This window comes from Amphiura filiformis, chromosome 4 (assembly GCF_039555335.1).
Source record: "Amphiura filiformis chromosome 4, Afil_fr2py, whole genome shotgun sequence".
Taxonomy (NCBI): Eukaryota; Metazoa; Echinodermata; class Ophiuroidea; order Amphilepidida; family Amphiuridae; genus Amphiura; species Amphiura filiformis.
The window spans coordinates 11,773,693-11,789,493 of record NC_092631.1 but is presented as its reverse complement, the minus strand read 5'-3'; the positions used below and the strand labels follow the sequence as shown (position 1 = coordinate 11,789,493).

Below are 15,801 nucleotides of genomic sequence, written 5' to 3'. Positions count from 1 at the left end.
CAACCTAAATTATCTAGATCAATATATTATTGAAAATTAACACCTTGATGTTTTGCAAAAGTTCATTCTACAAATCGTATACTTTGCAATCTTGCTTAATTTATTGTTGTTAATGAGTTATGTATGTTTTACAAAAGTGTTGTTGTTTCAGCCCTCTTTACAACGTAACTCAAGAACCGCAGCACCTATAAAAGTATATCTGTGATATTTTAATTCTTCTACACACTTGCTATGAATTGAGCAATGCAGTTTTTGCCAAAGCTCACTACCATTTGTAAGATGCTGTGAACTACCAAATCACAACAGTTTAAAATAATTAATAACCTTAATTGAATCTTAACTTGCTAGAAGCACATGTGAGGAATATTTTTAACTAAATAACAACTATTGGATGTAAAACAAATGCTCATGCACTTTTGATGTATTGAATTCAATCTCTTCAGTACCTTCAATTCTACAACAATCCTGTCAAACTGCTTTGACTGGCACTACATTTTTATGACTCCCAACACATGATCTGTTTTTATTTTGGAGAGCGGGATCCTGTCTCAATGTTTTGGAACCAAAAAAAAATTTGAGTTCAACTACATCATACAAATTTAATTTCAACCAATGTGTGCTCATTGAGCTGGTTACATAACATCATTGTTATTTGGCTTGCTTCTCATGCTTCATACTTCCTTTCTTGGTTGAGCATTTGCCGCACTCACTACTTATTCTGATAGTTCTGTGTACTTTCAGCTCCAAATGTAAATGACTGTGGTGATAACATTGATATTCTATCTACTTTGTGCAAGCAATTCAACATAAGAACAGGAACAATGACTAGTAAAAACAGCCTTTAAAAGCAACAGCAACAAGGAGCAATACGAGCACTTTTGAAAAATTGGAACCCTGAGACTAATCCTGTATCAGCCAAGATAAAATATGCCAGAAGCTGATATAGATCGCAGACCGATCCCCACAAGGCGGGCAAACCTTGAAAGGATACATAACTGATGATTTATGTGATGGGGCAGAGGATGAAAAGGAGAGCTGAAGCAACAAAGCTTAAATCCAGGATTTCATCTTGGTCACACCCTCACACCATTACAACTGTGTGTAATCAGCATAGCAATTTTTGTCACTTTAGGTATGCCGCACAAGCCCCAGGCACAAGCCAAGCACTAAAGAGAGTTGACAAGCGTATTTACTTCCAGAGCAGACTCATGGGACTCATGTGCATAAACTGCCCAGCCCTCAGAAGCATCCGGCAGCAGTAACCGCCAATACCAGGACTCGGAGTTTGCCAGCCAGGAACCAGCCGCTAGAAACTGACCATTTATCAAGGCCACATATTGACAGTAGATTGAAGCCTTGATTGTCATTTTGGAAATTAGAGCTTAAAGCCATTAATTTGTTTAAAACATGATAGAATTTGGATATAAAATCCCTGCTTTCTATATGCCAAAACCAATAGGTAAAGTTTGGGTGGCCCGATTTTATTGAGTCTGCTATGTTGCTGATTTATTACTAAGTATTGCGCAATTAAGGTTAAGACTCGGCCATGCTGTTGTAATCCACTAACAGTCGAGAAAGTGAAACAGTTGTGACTAGTTTTGGACCTACCATCCAATATGTATGTCAAGCAATTAAAATTCAAGTACAAGGACATGCCTCACATTGCACATGTTTTGCATTTTTTCATTCGATATGGAGTGGGGATATCATCATGTTGATATTTACCAACCTCACCAGATAACCTGGGATTATAATGGACGCAAACTCCATCACCAGGTATAAAGAGTTTGCAGTCCTTCCTTTCGGTCAAAACCAGCACTGTTGTACATGCACAATGAGGTATGCGCTTGACTGGTTCCCCATATGTTTTTGCAGGTTTGGACAACTTCATTGACTATTTTAAAATTTTGAATCATTAGTGAAAAAACAGCATAGCGACGAAGGGGAAACTACTCATGATTTGGGGGCTTGAAATCACTAATGATTCAGGTTCAATGCATCTCAAAGATGCAGGTTTCAGAAGGGAACATATACAAGACACAAAGCAATTGATTGTCTGGTTCATACTGGGTACGCATTTGGGGAAGCAAATCTTCTGGGGAATAAAAATTTGTAGATTTTTGGAAGAATAGACACCTCTTAGTGTGACTGTAGTTTGGGTTAGTAGTGGCTAAATTCAAATCCAACATCATTGGTGATGTGATCTAGTAGTCTCCAACATGTAGTGTACACATTGTGTCAAAATTGGCAAATTCACTATTCTGCTGATGAAATCCACTGACTTCTCATTTATAACCTGTAAATATCTCGGATCACTTCCAGACACAAAATGCGATATTACAAGAAGGAAGCGTCTTGCCATAGCAGCTTAGAACATATATAGAAAGTATCTTCTTGTATAACAGCGAACTATGGACAATAACAAAATCAACTGAGGAAGAAATTGACACTTCCAAAGATCTCTCCTGAGAAGGCTATTAGACATCAAATGGCCAAAGAAAATCTCAAATCAAGAACTTTACAAGAAAACCAAGGAAACAAAGTGGAGTAATAAAATCAAGAAGAGGCAGCTCCTTTGGTTAGGACACCCCCGAGACTACCTGATGATATCCCAGCAAAGGAAGCTCTTCAAGAATATGAACGACACGTAAAACGACCAAGAGGGAAACCAAAAACTATGTGGATATCAGCAATTCAAAAAGAGCTGAAAGAAATCAAAGAAGACTTAACCACAAAGAAAGCGACTGAACTTTAGAGAGGGAGACCTACTTGGAGAAACTTTATTTATTGCGCTATGTCAAACTGCTGACGAGAAGCGTTTATGATGATGACTTCTCATTTGTCCCGCACAGATTTTATAAGCTCATAATGCACTTCAGAATATCGCACATTGGGATATTCTGCTGTACCTGGTGAAAAACCCATCATATTGTGTTTCCGTTGTAATGTAATTTCACCTTTATAATACACAACACAGCACTAGTACCCGCCATCTTTAAAATCATAAATCGTACATAGGCTCAGTTCACATTTTAGAACCATACACCGAACTTGCTCTGAGTAGCAGGGACACAGTCATTGCGTACACTGTGTACAGGATCTAGGTTACTTGCTCTGAATAGCAGGGACACCGTCACTGCGTACACTGTGTACAGGATCTAGATAACTTGCTCTGAATAGCAGGGACACCGTCACTGCGTACACTGTGTACAGGATCTAGGTTACTTGCTCTGAGTAGCAGGGACACCGTCACTGCGTACACTGTGTACAGGATCTAGGTAACTTGCTCTGAATAGCAGGGACACCGTCACTGCGTACACTGTGTACAGGATCTAGGTTACTTGCTCTGAGTAGCAGGGACACCGTCACTGCGTACACTGTGTACAGGATCTAGGTAACTTGCTCTGAATAGCAGGGACACCGTCACTGCGTACACTGTGTACAGGATCTAGGTTACTTGCTCTGAATAGCAGGGACACCGTCACTGCGTACACTGTGTACAGGATCTAGGTAACTTGCTCTGAATAGCAGGGACACCGTCACTGCGTACACTGTGTACAGGATCTAGGTTACTTGCTCTGAGTAGCAGGGACACCATCATTGCGTACACTGTGTACAGGATCTAGATAACTTGCTCTGAATAGCAGGGACACCGTCACTGCGTACACTGTGTACAGGATCTAGGTTACTTGCTCTGAGTAGCAGGGACACCGTCATTGCGTACACTGTGTACAGGATCTAGGTTACTTGCTCTGAATAGCAGGGACACCGCCACTGCGTACACTGTGTACAGGATCTAGGTTACTTGCTCTGAATAGCAGGGACACCGTCACTGCGTACACTGTGTACAGGATCTAGGTTACTTGCTCTGAGTAGCAGGGACACCGTCATTGCGTACACTGTGTACAGGATCTAGGTTACTTGCTCTGAATAGCAGGGACACCGTCACTGCGTACACTGTGTACAGGATCTAGGTTACTTGCTCTGAATAGCAGGGACACCGTCACTGCGTACACTGTGTACAGGATCTAGGTAACTTGCTCTGAATAGCAGGGACACCGTCATTGCGTACACACTGTGTACAGGATCTAGGTTACTTGCTCTGAGTAGCAGGGACACTGTCATTGAGTACACTGTGTACAGGATCTAGGTTACTTGCTCTGAATAGCAGGGACACCGTCATTGCGTACACTGTGTACAGGATCTAGGTTACTTGCTCTGAATAGCAGGGACACCGTCACTGCGTACACTGTGTACAGGATCTAGGTAACTTGCTCTAAATAGCAGGGACACACCGTTATTGCGTACACTGTGTACAGGATCTAGATAACTTGCTCTGAGTAGCAGGGACACCGTCATTGCGTACACTGTGTACAGGATCTAGGTTACTTGCTCTGAATAGCAGGGACACCGTCACTGCGTACACTGTGTACAGGATCTAGGTAACTTGCTCTGAATAGCAGGGACACCGTCATTGCGTACACTGTGTACAGGATCTAGGTTACTTGCTCTGAATAGCAGGGACACTGTCATTGAGTACACTGTGTACAGGATCTAGGTTACTTGCTCTGAGTAGCAGGGACACCGTCATTGCGTACACTGTGTACAGGATCTAGGTTACTTGCTCTGAATAGCAGGGACACCGTCACTGCGTACACTGTGTACAGGATCTAGGTAACTTGCTCTGAATAGCAGGGACACCGTCATTGCGTACACTGTGTACAGGATCTAGGTTACTTGCTCTGAGTAGCAGGGACACTGTCATTGAGTACACTGTGTACAGGATCTAGGTTACTTGCTCTGAATAGCAGGGACACCGTCATTGCGTACACTGTGTACAGGATCTAGGTTACTTGCTCTGAATAGCAGGGACACCGTCATTGCGTACACTGTGTACAGGATCTAGGTTACTTGCTCTGAATAGCAGGGACACCGTCACTGCGTACACTGTGTACAGGATCTAGGTAACTTGCTCTAAATAGCAGGGACACCGTCATTGCGTACACTGTGTACAGGATCTAGATAACTTGCTCTGAGTAGCAGGGACACCGTCATTGCGTACACTGTGTACAGGATCTAGGTAACTTGCTCTAAATAGCAGGGACACCGTCATTGCGTACACTGTGTACAGGATCTAGATAACTTGCTCTGAGTAGCAGGGACACCGTCATTGCGTACACTGTGTACAGGATCTAGGTTACTTGCTCTGAATAGCAGGGACACCGTCACTGCGTACACTGTGTACAGGATCTAGGTAACTTGCTCTGAATAGCAGGGACACCGTCATTGCGTACACTGTGTACAGGATCTAGGTTACTTGCTCTGAATAGCAGGGACACTGTCATTGAGTACACTGTGTACAGGATCTAGGTTACTTGCTCTGAGTAGCAGGGACACCGTCATTGCGTACACTGTGTACAGGATCTAGGTTACTTGCTCTGAGTAGCAGGGACACTGTCATTGAGTACACTGTGTACAGGATCTAGGTTACTTGCTCTGAATAGCAGGGACACCGTCATTGCGTACACTGTGTACAGGATCTAGGTTACTTGCTCTGAATAGCAGGGACACCGTCACTGCGTACACTGTGTACAGGATCTAGGTAACTTGCTCTAAATAGCAGGGACACCGTCATTGCGTACACTGTGTACAGGATCTAGATAACTTGCTCTGAGTAGCAGGGACACCGTCATTGCGTACACTGTGTACAGGATCTAGGTTACTTGCTCTGAATAGCAGGGACACCGTCACTGCGTACACTGTGTACAGGATCTAGGTAACTTGCTCTGAATAGCAGGGACACCGTCATTGCGTACACTGTGTACAGGATCTAGGTTACTTGCTCTGAATAGCAGGGACACTGTCATTGAGTACACTGTGTACAGGATCTAGGTTACTTGCTCTGAGTAGCAGGGACACCGTCATTGCGTACACTGTGTACAGGATCTAGGTTACTTGCTCTGAATAGCAGGGACACCGTCACTGCGTACACTGTGTACAGGATCTAGGTAACTTGCTCTGAATAGCAGGGACACCGTCATTGCGTACACTGTGTACAGGATCTAGGTTACTTGCTCTGAGTAGCAGGGACACTGTCATTGAGTACACTGTGTACAGGATCTAGGTTACTTGCTCTGAATAGCAGGGACACCGTCATTGCGTACACTGTGTACAGGATCTAGGTTACTTGCTCTGAATAGCAGGGACACCGTCACTGCGTACACTGTGTACAGGATCTAGGTAACTTGCTCTAAATAGCAGGGACACCGTCATTGCGTACACTGTGTACAGGGATCTAGATAACTTGCTCTGAGTAGCAGGGACACCGTCATTGCGTACACTGTGTACAGGATCTAGGTTACTTGCTCTGAATAGCAGGGACACCGTCACTGCGTACACTGTGTACAGGATCTAGGTAACTTGCTCTAAATAGCAGGGACACCGTCATTGCGTACACTGTGTACAGGATCTAGATAACTTGCTCTGAGTAGCAGGGACACCGTCATTGCGTACACTGTGTACAGGATCTAGGTAACTTGCTCTAAATAGCAGGGACACCGTCATTGCGTACACTGTGTACAGGATCTAGATAACTTGCTCTGAGTAGCAGGGACACCGTCATTGCGTACACTGTGTACAGGATCTAGGTTACTTGCTCTGAATAGCAGGGACACCGTCACTGCGTACACTGTGTACAGGATCTAGGTAACTTGCTCTGAATAGCAGGGACACCGTCATTGCGTACACTGTGTACAGGATCTAGGTTACTTGCTCTGAATAGCAGGGACACTGTCATTGAGTACACTGTGTACAGGATCTAGGTTACTTGCTCTGAGTAGCAGGGACACCGTCATTGCGTACACTGTGTACAGGATCTAGGTTACTTGCTCTGAATAGCAGGGACACCGTCATTGCGTACACTGTGTACAGGATCTAGGTTACTTGCTCTGAATAGCAGGGACACCGTCATTGCGTACACTGTGTACAGGATCTAGGTAACTTGCTCTGAATAGCAGGGACACCGTCATTGCGTACACTGTGTACAGGATCTAGGTTACTTGCTCTGAGTAGCAGGGACACCGTCATTGCGTACACTGTGTACAGGATCTAGGTTACTTGCTCTGAGTAGCAGGGACACCGTCATTGCGTACACTGTGTACAGGATCTAGGTTACTTGCTCTGAATAGCAGGGACACCGTCATTGCGTACACTGTGTACAGGATCTAGGTAACTTGCTCTGAATAGCAGGGACACCGTCATTGCGTACACTGTGTACAGGATCTAGGTAACTTGCTCTGAATAGCAGGGACACCGTCATTGCGTACACTGTGTACAGGATCTAGGTTACTTGCTCTGAATAGCAGGGACACCGTCACTGCGTACACTGTGTACAGGATCTAGGTAACTTGCTCTGAATAGCAGGGACACCGTCATTGCGTACACTGTGTACAGGATCTAGGTTACTTGCTCTGAATAGCAGGGACACCGTCACTGCGTACACTGTGTACAGGATCTAGGTAACTTGCTCTGAATAGCAGGGACACCGTCATTGCGTACACTGTGTACAGGATCTAGGTTACTTGCTCTGAGTAGCAGGGACACCGTCCTTGCGTACACTGTGTACAGGATCTAGGTAACTTGCTCTGAATAGCAGGGACACCGTCATTGCGTACACTGTGTACAGGATCTAGGTTACTTGCTCTGAGTAGCAGGGACACCGTCATTGCGTACACTGTGTACAGGATCTAGGTTACTTGCTCTGAATAGCAGGGACACCGTCACTGCGTACACTGTGTACAGGATCTAGGTTACTTGCTCTGAGTAGCAGGGACACCGTCATTGCGTACACTGTGTACAGGATCTAGGTAACTTGCTCTGAATAGCAGGGACACCGTCACTGCGTACAGGATCTAGGTTACTTGCTCTGAGTAGCAGGGACACCGTCATTGCGTACACTGTGTACAGGATCTAGGTAACTTGCTCTGAATAGCAGGGACACTGTCATTGAGTACACTGTGTACAGGATCTAGGTTACTTGCTCTGAGTAGCAGGGACACCGTCATTGTGTACACTGTGTACAGGATCTAGGTTACTTGCTCTGAATAGCAGGGACACCGTCATTGCGTACACTGTGTACAGGATCTAGGTTACTTGCTCTGAATAGCAGGGACACCGTCATTGCGTACACTGTGTACAGGATCTAGGTAACTTGCTCTGAATAGCAGGGACACCGTCATTGCGTACACTGTGTACAGGATCTGGGGTTACTTGCTCTGAGTAGCAGGGACACTGTCATTGCGTACACTGTGTACAGGATCTAGGTTACTTGCTCTGAGTAGCAGGGACACCGTCATTGCGTACACTGTGTACAGGATCTAGGTTACTTGCTCTGAATAGCAGGGACACCGTCATTGCGTACACTGTGTACAGGATCTAGGTTACTTGCTCTGAGTAGCAGGGACACCGTCATTGCGTACACTGTGTACAGGATCTAGGTTACTTGCTCTGAGTAGCAGGGACACCGTCATTGCGTACACTGTGTACAGGATCTAGGTTACTTGCTCTGAATAGCAGGGACACCGTCACTGCGTACACTGTGTACAGGATCTAGGTTACTTGCTCTGAGTAGCAGGGACACAGTCATTGCGTACACTGTGTACAGGATCTAGGTTACTTGCTCTGAATAGCAGGGACACCGTCACTGCGTACACTGTGTACAGGATCTAGGTTACTTGCTCTGAATAGCAGGGACACCGTCATTGCGTACACTGTGTACAGGATCTAGGTTACTTGCTCTGAATAGCAGGGACACCGTCACTGCGTACACTGTGTACAGGATCTAGGTTACTTGCTCTGAATAGCAGGGACACCGTCACTGCGTACACTGTGTACAGGATCTAGGTTACTTGCTCTGAATAGCAGGGACACCGTCACTGCGTACACTGTGTACAGGATCTAGGTAACTTGCTCTGAATAGCAGGGACACCGTCATTGCGTACACTGTGTACAGGATCTAGGTTACTTGCTCTGAATAGCAGGGACACCGTCATTGCGTACACTGTGTACAGGATCTAGGTTACTTGCTCTGAATAGCAGGGACACCGTCACTGCGTACACTGTGTACAGGATCTAGGTTACTTGCTCTGAGTAGCAGGGACACAGTCATTGCGTACACTGTGTACAGGATCTAGGTTACTTGCTCTGAATAGCAGGGACACCGTCACTGCGTACACTGTGTACAGGATCTAGGTAACTTGCTCTGAGTAGCAGGGACACCGTCACTGCGTACACTGTGTACAGGATCTAGGTTACTTGCTCTGAATAGTAGGGACACCGTCATTGCGTACACTGTGTACAGGATCTAGGTAACTTGCTCTGAGTAGCAGGGACACCGTCATTGCGTACACTGTGTACAGGATCTAGGTTACTTGCTCTGAATAGCAGGGACACCGTCATTGCGTACACTGTGTACAGGATCTAGGTTACTTGCTCTGAATAGCAGGGACACCGTCATTGCGTACACTGTGTACAGGATCTAGGTAACTTGCTCTGAGTAGCAGGGACACCGTCATTGCGTACACTGTGTACAGGATCTAGGTTACTTGCTCTGAATAGCAGGGACACCGTCATTCCATACACTGTGTACGGGATCTAGGCTACATATAGCAATATTTAAACTCTGACCTTGGAAGTATTCCGGCTGTGCTAGCTGGAATATAGGCTACATTTTTTTAGCGTTACAATTTTGAAGTTGATGTGTGGTCAGAAAAAAAGTTGAAATTGAACATTAAATTTACAGCCAATTTCCTGCCAAATTTGGAAAAAATGTAAAAAAAAGAAGAAATAAATAAAATAAAATTGAACTTGTGCAATTTGGCTCTAGCAAACGTGCAGCATCAATCCAATGTGTGTGGGGAACATGATATCAGATCAGTTTAGACACAAAACCTTATTTATTCCAGCCCTACAAATTCTTGATAACTGCCCCATTGTTTTTGACCTTACTATGGCCAAGTCCTGATACTCTTAAACCCAAGATAAATATAAAACACCCTGAATATTAATTGACTGCAGAGGGCAACATTATTGATTTAACCCCATGATAACTACCTGCCGATTGGCCAAAATGAACATTGTGTCCAATTTTGAACCAATCAAGGAGGGCATTACTAAGATCATCTGCAAATGCAAGTTTGACCATAAATAGTTTAAAGCCTGGTCATTATTGGCAATTGACTTGAGCATTTCAAGTTATCAACCAATCAGAAATGCTGTTAGATGAGACCAGTAGTGTCCAGGGGGTTAAGATCCTGCCTGCAGGCCTATAGAGACATACCTCAACATCAAAGAAGGTACATATGTGACCGTACAGCACTAATGAGCCGTAACTATCCTACATTGTTTTCTGAGTTAGTGTAAATTGTGCATGAAGGTCGTATTCATCAGTACCTCAAGTTGGCGCGACATGCATCTGATTTGGATAGTCAAACACCTTTTAAACCAATCAGTAATCCTATTGTTGAAGAGGATAATAAGCTTCTACCTTAGATGTCTATAAAATTCTTAATAGCTCTAGTCTTTGTTTGCTTTGGCTAAATCCTGTTAAGTGGTGGGTTGCAAAGCTGAACCTCATTGACTTGGGATGATTTTAAATGACCACCAATTATGACTGTTTGATATTTATTACCAGAAATGTGTTACCATTTTGTTAAAGGAGCAAAGTTTGACAAACCATAACCCCGCTTCTGGATATCGTTTGAAGCCAAATGATATACCATTTTAAAGCTTATGATATATATTTTCTAAACACGAAATAAAACAAAATTGACCAGGGGAGGAATTTACGGCTCATTCGTGGTGTACAGTCACATATTACACCATTCCCTGATGCATCCTATTTGTCTATTACTGTCTACTAGTGCAGAACTAAAATATAATACATCAAAATATGTGAAGGATATTGGTTGAGAAGTTGAGGGCACAATTGCAGACTTGGCATAAACACCATATGTGTGAGTAGGAAGTCTTCGATAAAAGTGTCCGTCTCATCAACTCTGCTATTTATGCGTGTCTCTAGTATATGCTCTAACATCTTATCTGGAGTACCAGCCATAACAGAATACCTGAAAAAAAGATGGACATAACATGAAAATGTGTTTGAAACTGTACTCAAAAGAAATACAATGTAAGCTTTTGATAGATATCATTACTTGAGTAAATACAAGTGACAGATAGCAAATGAAGTCTAAGGCCAGCCTAATGTTAACTGAATAGATAAGAGGTTCGCTTTGGTGAATAGATTCATCAGGTTTGTACTTCAAATAAATTGGTAATTTTTGCTTGACAAAACCAAAGTTTTTACTTACTAACATATCCTCAATATCATCGGAGGACTTCATCAGATCTGAGCATCTGATTGATTAGTATAACATAATAGTAATCAGAGATGATACAGAGAGTCCACTAATAGCAATTGACATGTGTTCAATGCAATGAATAAGCCTTTATGCATGTTGAATCAAGATCATTTTGTAAATCCCCAAATCCATTGGAAATGAAACCAAACCATAGACATCAACACCTGTGCTCATCTCAATGAAACCAAACCATACACATCAACACCTGTGCTCATCTCAATGAAACCAAACCATACACATCAACACCTGTGCTCATCTCAATGAAACCTAACCATAGACATCAACACCTGTGCTCATCTCAATGAAACCAACCCCATAGACATCAACACCTGTGCTCATCTCAATGAAACCAACCCCATAGACATCAACACCTGTGCTCATCTTAATGAAACCAAATCATAGATATCAACACCTGTGCTCATCTCAATGCAACCAAACCATACACATCAACACCTGTGCTCATCTCAATGAAACCAAACCATAGATATCAACACCTGTGCTCATCTCAATGAAACCAACCCCATAGACATCAACACCTGTGCTCATCTCAATGAAACCAAACCCATAGACATCAACACATGTGCTAATCTCAATGAAACCAAACCATACACATCAACACCTGTGCTCATCTCAATGAAACCTAACCATAGACATCAACACCTGTGCTCATCTCAATGAAACCAAATCATAGATATCAACACCTGTGCTCATCTTAATGAAACCAAATCATAGATATCAACACCTGTGCTCATCTCAATGAAACCAAACCATACACATCAACACCTGTGCTCATCTCAATGAAACCAAACCATACACATCAACACCTGTGCTCATCTCAATGAAACCAAACCCATAGACATCAAAACCTGTGCTCATGTCAATGAAACCAAACCATACACATCAACACCTGTGCTCATCTCAATGAAACCAAACCATACACATCAACACCTGTGCTCGTCTCAATGAAACCAAACCATACACATCAACACCTGTGCTCATCTCAATGAAACCAAACCATAGACATCAACACCTGTGCTCATCTCAATGAAACCAACCCCATAGACATCAACACCTGTGCTCATCTCAATGAAACCGAATCATAGATATCAACACCTGTGCTCATCTCAATGAAACCAAACCATACACATCAACACCTGTGCTCATCTCAATGAAACCAAACCATACACATCAACACCTGTGCTCATCTCAATGAAACCAAACCATAGATATCAACACCTGTGCTCATCTCAATGAAACCAAACCCATAGACATCAACACATGTGCTCATCTCAATGAAACCAAATCATAGACATCAACACCTGTGCTCATCTCAATGAAACCTAACCATAGACATCAACACCTGTGCTCATCTCAATGAAACCAAATCATAGATATCAACACCTGTGCTCATCTCAATGAAACCAAACCATACACATCAACACCTGTGCTCATCTCAATGAAACCAAATCATAGATATCAACACCTGTGCTCATCTCAATGAAACATAACCATACACATCAACACCTATGGTCATCTCAATGAAACCAAACCATAGACAACAACACCTGTGCTCATCTCAATGAAACCAAACCATATGGTCGAATCCAACAAAAAGTGTACACGGCATGTTCAGGGCCATAACTTAAAAGTATTAATCAATTGGCATTCATTTTTGTATTGTGTTTATTCGTCTTGATCATACGCTTCGCGCCATATATAATAAGACCCCCTTCTGTGAAAAACTTAGACACAGAGACCCCAAAACATGCTATTTTTACCCATTTTTTCAAAATATTTCTTTAAGTATTTTTAAAAACGTCTAAATCAGTTATGAAAAGTAGTCATTGGATTGAATCTAAATTGATTTCCTGAAAGGCGTGTATTCAAAAGATTGCCTGTTCAATTTTTCACATATTTGTACATAATTATGAATTTTTTGTGATCATTTTTTGAGTGGTATTTTTTACATTACCTACGAATACAATTTTTCATAGCACTAGATATATCTTTAAAAAATGGAAATCACTAATAAATGCGCAATTGATACAAGCTTTGATATGTCCAATACTGAAATGCATTGCATTCAGGCATCTTTATTATTGTGTTTAGCTGCCAGAAATTCTAAATGGCACAAAGGTAGGTTTGGTAAAAATATGCATTACCTCCGAATACATGTTAAAAGCTGTGTCATTTCCACAAAGTGAGAGAATAGTAAACAATAGTTAAGCAATAGGTGCAGGGTAATACACTCTTTATTTCTACCAAGTTTCAATAGCCTGCGTTTAAATATTTCTGAGATGTCAACAATAAAAGCAAGTATTCGTAGGTAAATTTCGGTAACCGAATGTTACCTACGAATACAATTTGACATCATGACAGTATTGTGAAACACCGCCATTCATGCCAATGCCCATATTGGTACATAACGAAGGCCTGTATGTTTGCTATCAAATCATATGTCAATGAAAGTTGCGAATTCACATACATGCCCACCATGCAAAACTGAATACGGCTTAATTGTTGAAAAATATGTACTGAAATAGACGACGGTCTGCTCATTTGAAAGAAAATTCAGATTCAAAGAAGATTAGAAGGGGGTAAATACTTGGATTTGTCAACTGTCATGTGTGCTTCATTTTAAATGTTTACCGACCTTCTGGTGTCTGAGTAATTTGTGTCCAAATTGATTTATTCGAAGGTAACTTTTGACGTTTTCGCTAAGGTTACCTACGAATACCATGGAAAAACGACTGTTCTCATTGTCTCATGATCTAGACAACATAATGATGGACCCTGGTATAAAGCTAATTGTAGTTGCCCTCAAACGAAAGGCCACAAGACGTAACTGACTCCAAGATGGACTTCACAAGTCTGCAATAACGGTTTTAAGCGAGTTGTGTGCAATTAAGCAAATTAAAGTCACTTTAGTGCCTTTGTTTCTTACTTCAATACTCTTTCAACCGCTGTGAACCGACATTATTAATACATGATAGGGTCTAAAGTATCAATAAACGCACATAAAGAAAATGATATATTCAAAGTGCTTTATAAAATGAAGTTTTGATTGGGATATCCACCAAAAGTCTAATTCTTAACTACAAATACTGAAATGTTACTTACGAATACAGCATAATACATGACATGTGTAATGAAGTGTCGCTACCAATGGAAATTAATTGTCAAAAACTTTACGCGGTACCCCAGGACACTATTATTACCCATATACGGATTCATTCAACAATTATTTATTATGTAAAATTGTTGATTAACTACTTGTATATCAAAATGAAGTGGTCAAAATCTTGCTAAAAGCATCAAAAAAATTTTGATCTAAGGTAATAGCATTTATTCATTTGGACGTACCATCTGAAAGAGATCTAAAACTACCATTTTATTAATTCATTACCATAATAGCAAACTTTAAACCTCTAAACTCAATATAGATATTGTTAAATCGCTCATGTTACCTACGAATACCCAGGTTTGTTCACCTTTTCATTGTATAAAGCGTTAGGTGTATGCTTATAATTCCTAATATTCTTGAAAACATATATCCTACTCGTCCTTATACAATGTGTAAATTTATTCATACTCATTTGATAAATAAAATACAGAAACTGACCTAAACTTCATTTTCAAAAATAAACTAGCATAAATTGACTAAGATCATATTGATCGCGTTATAAAAATAAAACAAATATTTTCTGGTTGAGCTAGCATTTTCCTGACACCCTGTGGTCTACATTACACGAAAAAAGCGTTAATGGGAATATTCCATTTGTTTTAGGTTGATTAGTATTGCGATAGTGAAAGCATCCTAGTGGTATTCGTAGGTAACATTGGGTTTTGATATCACATTTACTATCACACGTCCTGGATTTATTTTTCAAGATTAGTAATGGCACTTTTGGTTCCTATAAGGCCAATATGTCATCAATCAATGGGCAAAAGGAAAAATTGTGGAGACATTTTTATTTCGGACTTTTATTTTTGGCCCGTGGACACTTTTGGTTGGATTCGACCATATACATCAACATCTGTGCTCATCTCAATGAAACCAAACCATACACATCAACACCTGTGCTCATCTCAATGAAACTAAACCATACACATCAACACCTGTGCTCATCTCAATGAAACCAAACCATACACATCAACACATGTGCTCATCTCAATGAAACCAAACCATAGACATCAACACATGTGCTCATCTCAATGAAACCAACCCCATAGACATCAATACCTGTGCTCATCTCAATGAAACCAAACCCATAGACATCAACACATGTGCTCATCTCAATGAAACCAAACCATACACATCAACACCTGTGCTCATCTCAATGAAACCTAACCATAGACATCAACACCTGTGCTCATGTTAATG

At 41.7% G+C, this 15,801-nt stretch overlaps 1 protein-coding gene across 2 annotated transcripts in view; it reads right to left on the bottom strand.

Moving 5' to 3' along the window:
• Window positions 1-15,801, bottom strand: part of LOC140150544 (rap guanine nucleotide exchange factor 4-like) — a 234,827-nt gene that overhangs the window by 22,345 nt on the left and 196,681 nt on the right. For both annotated transcript variants that reach the window (XM_072172576.1, XM_072172577.1), the window contains one exon: window positions 10,962-11,123. In XM_072172576.1, the coding sequence (XP_072028677.1) occupies window positions 10,962-11,123 (162 nt within the window). The remainder of the gene's footprint in view (window positions 1-10,961; window positions 11,124-15,801) is intronic.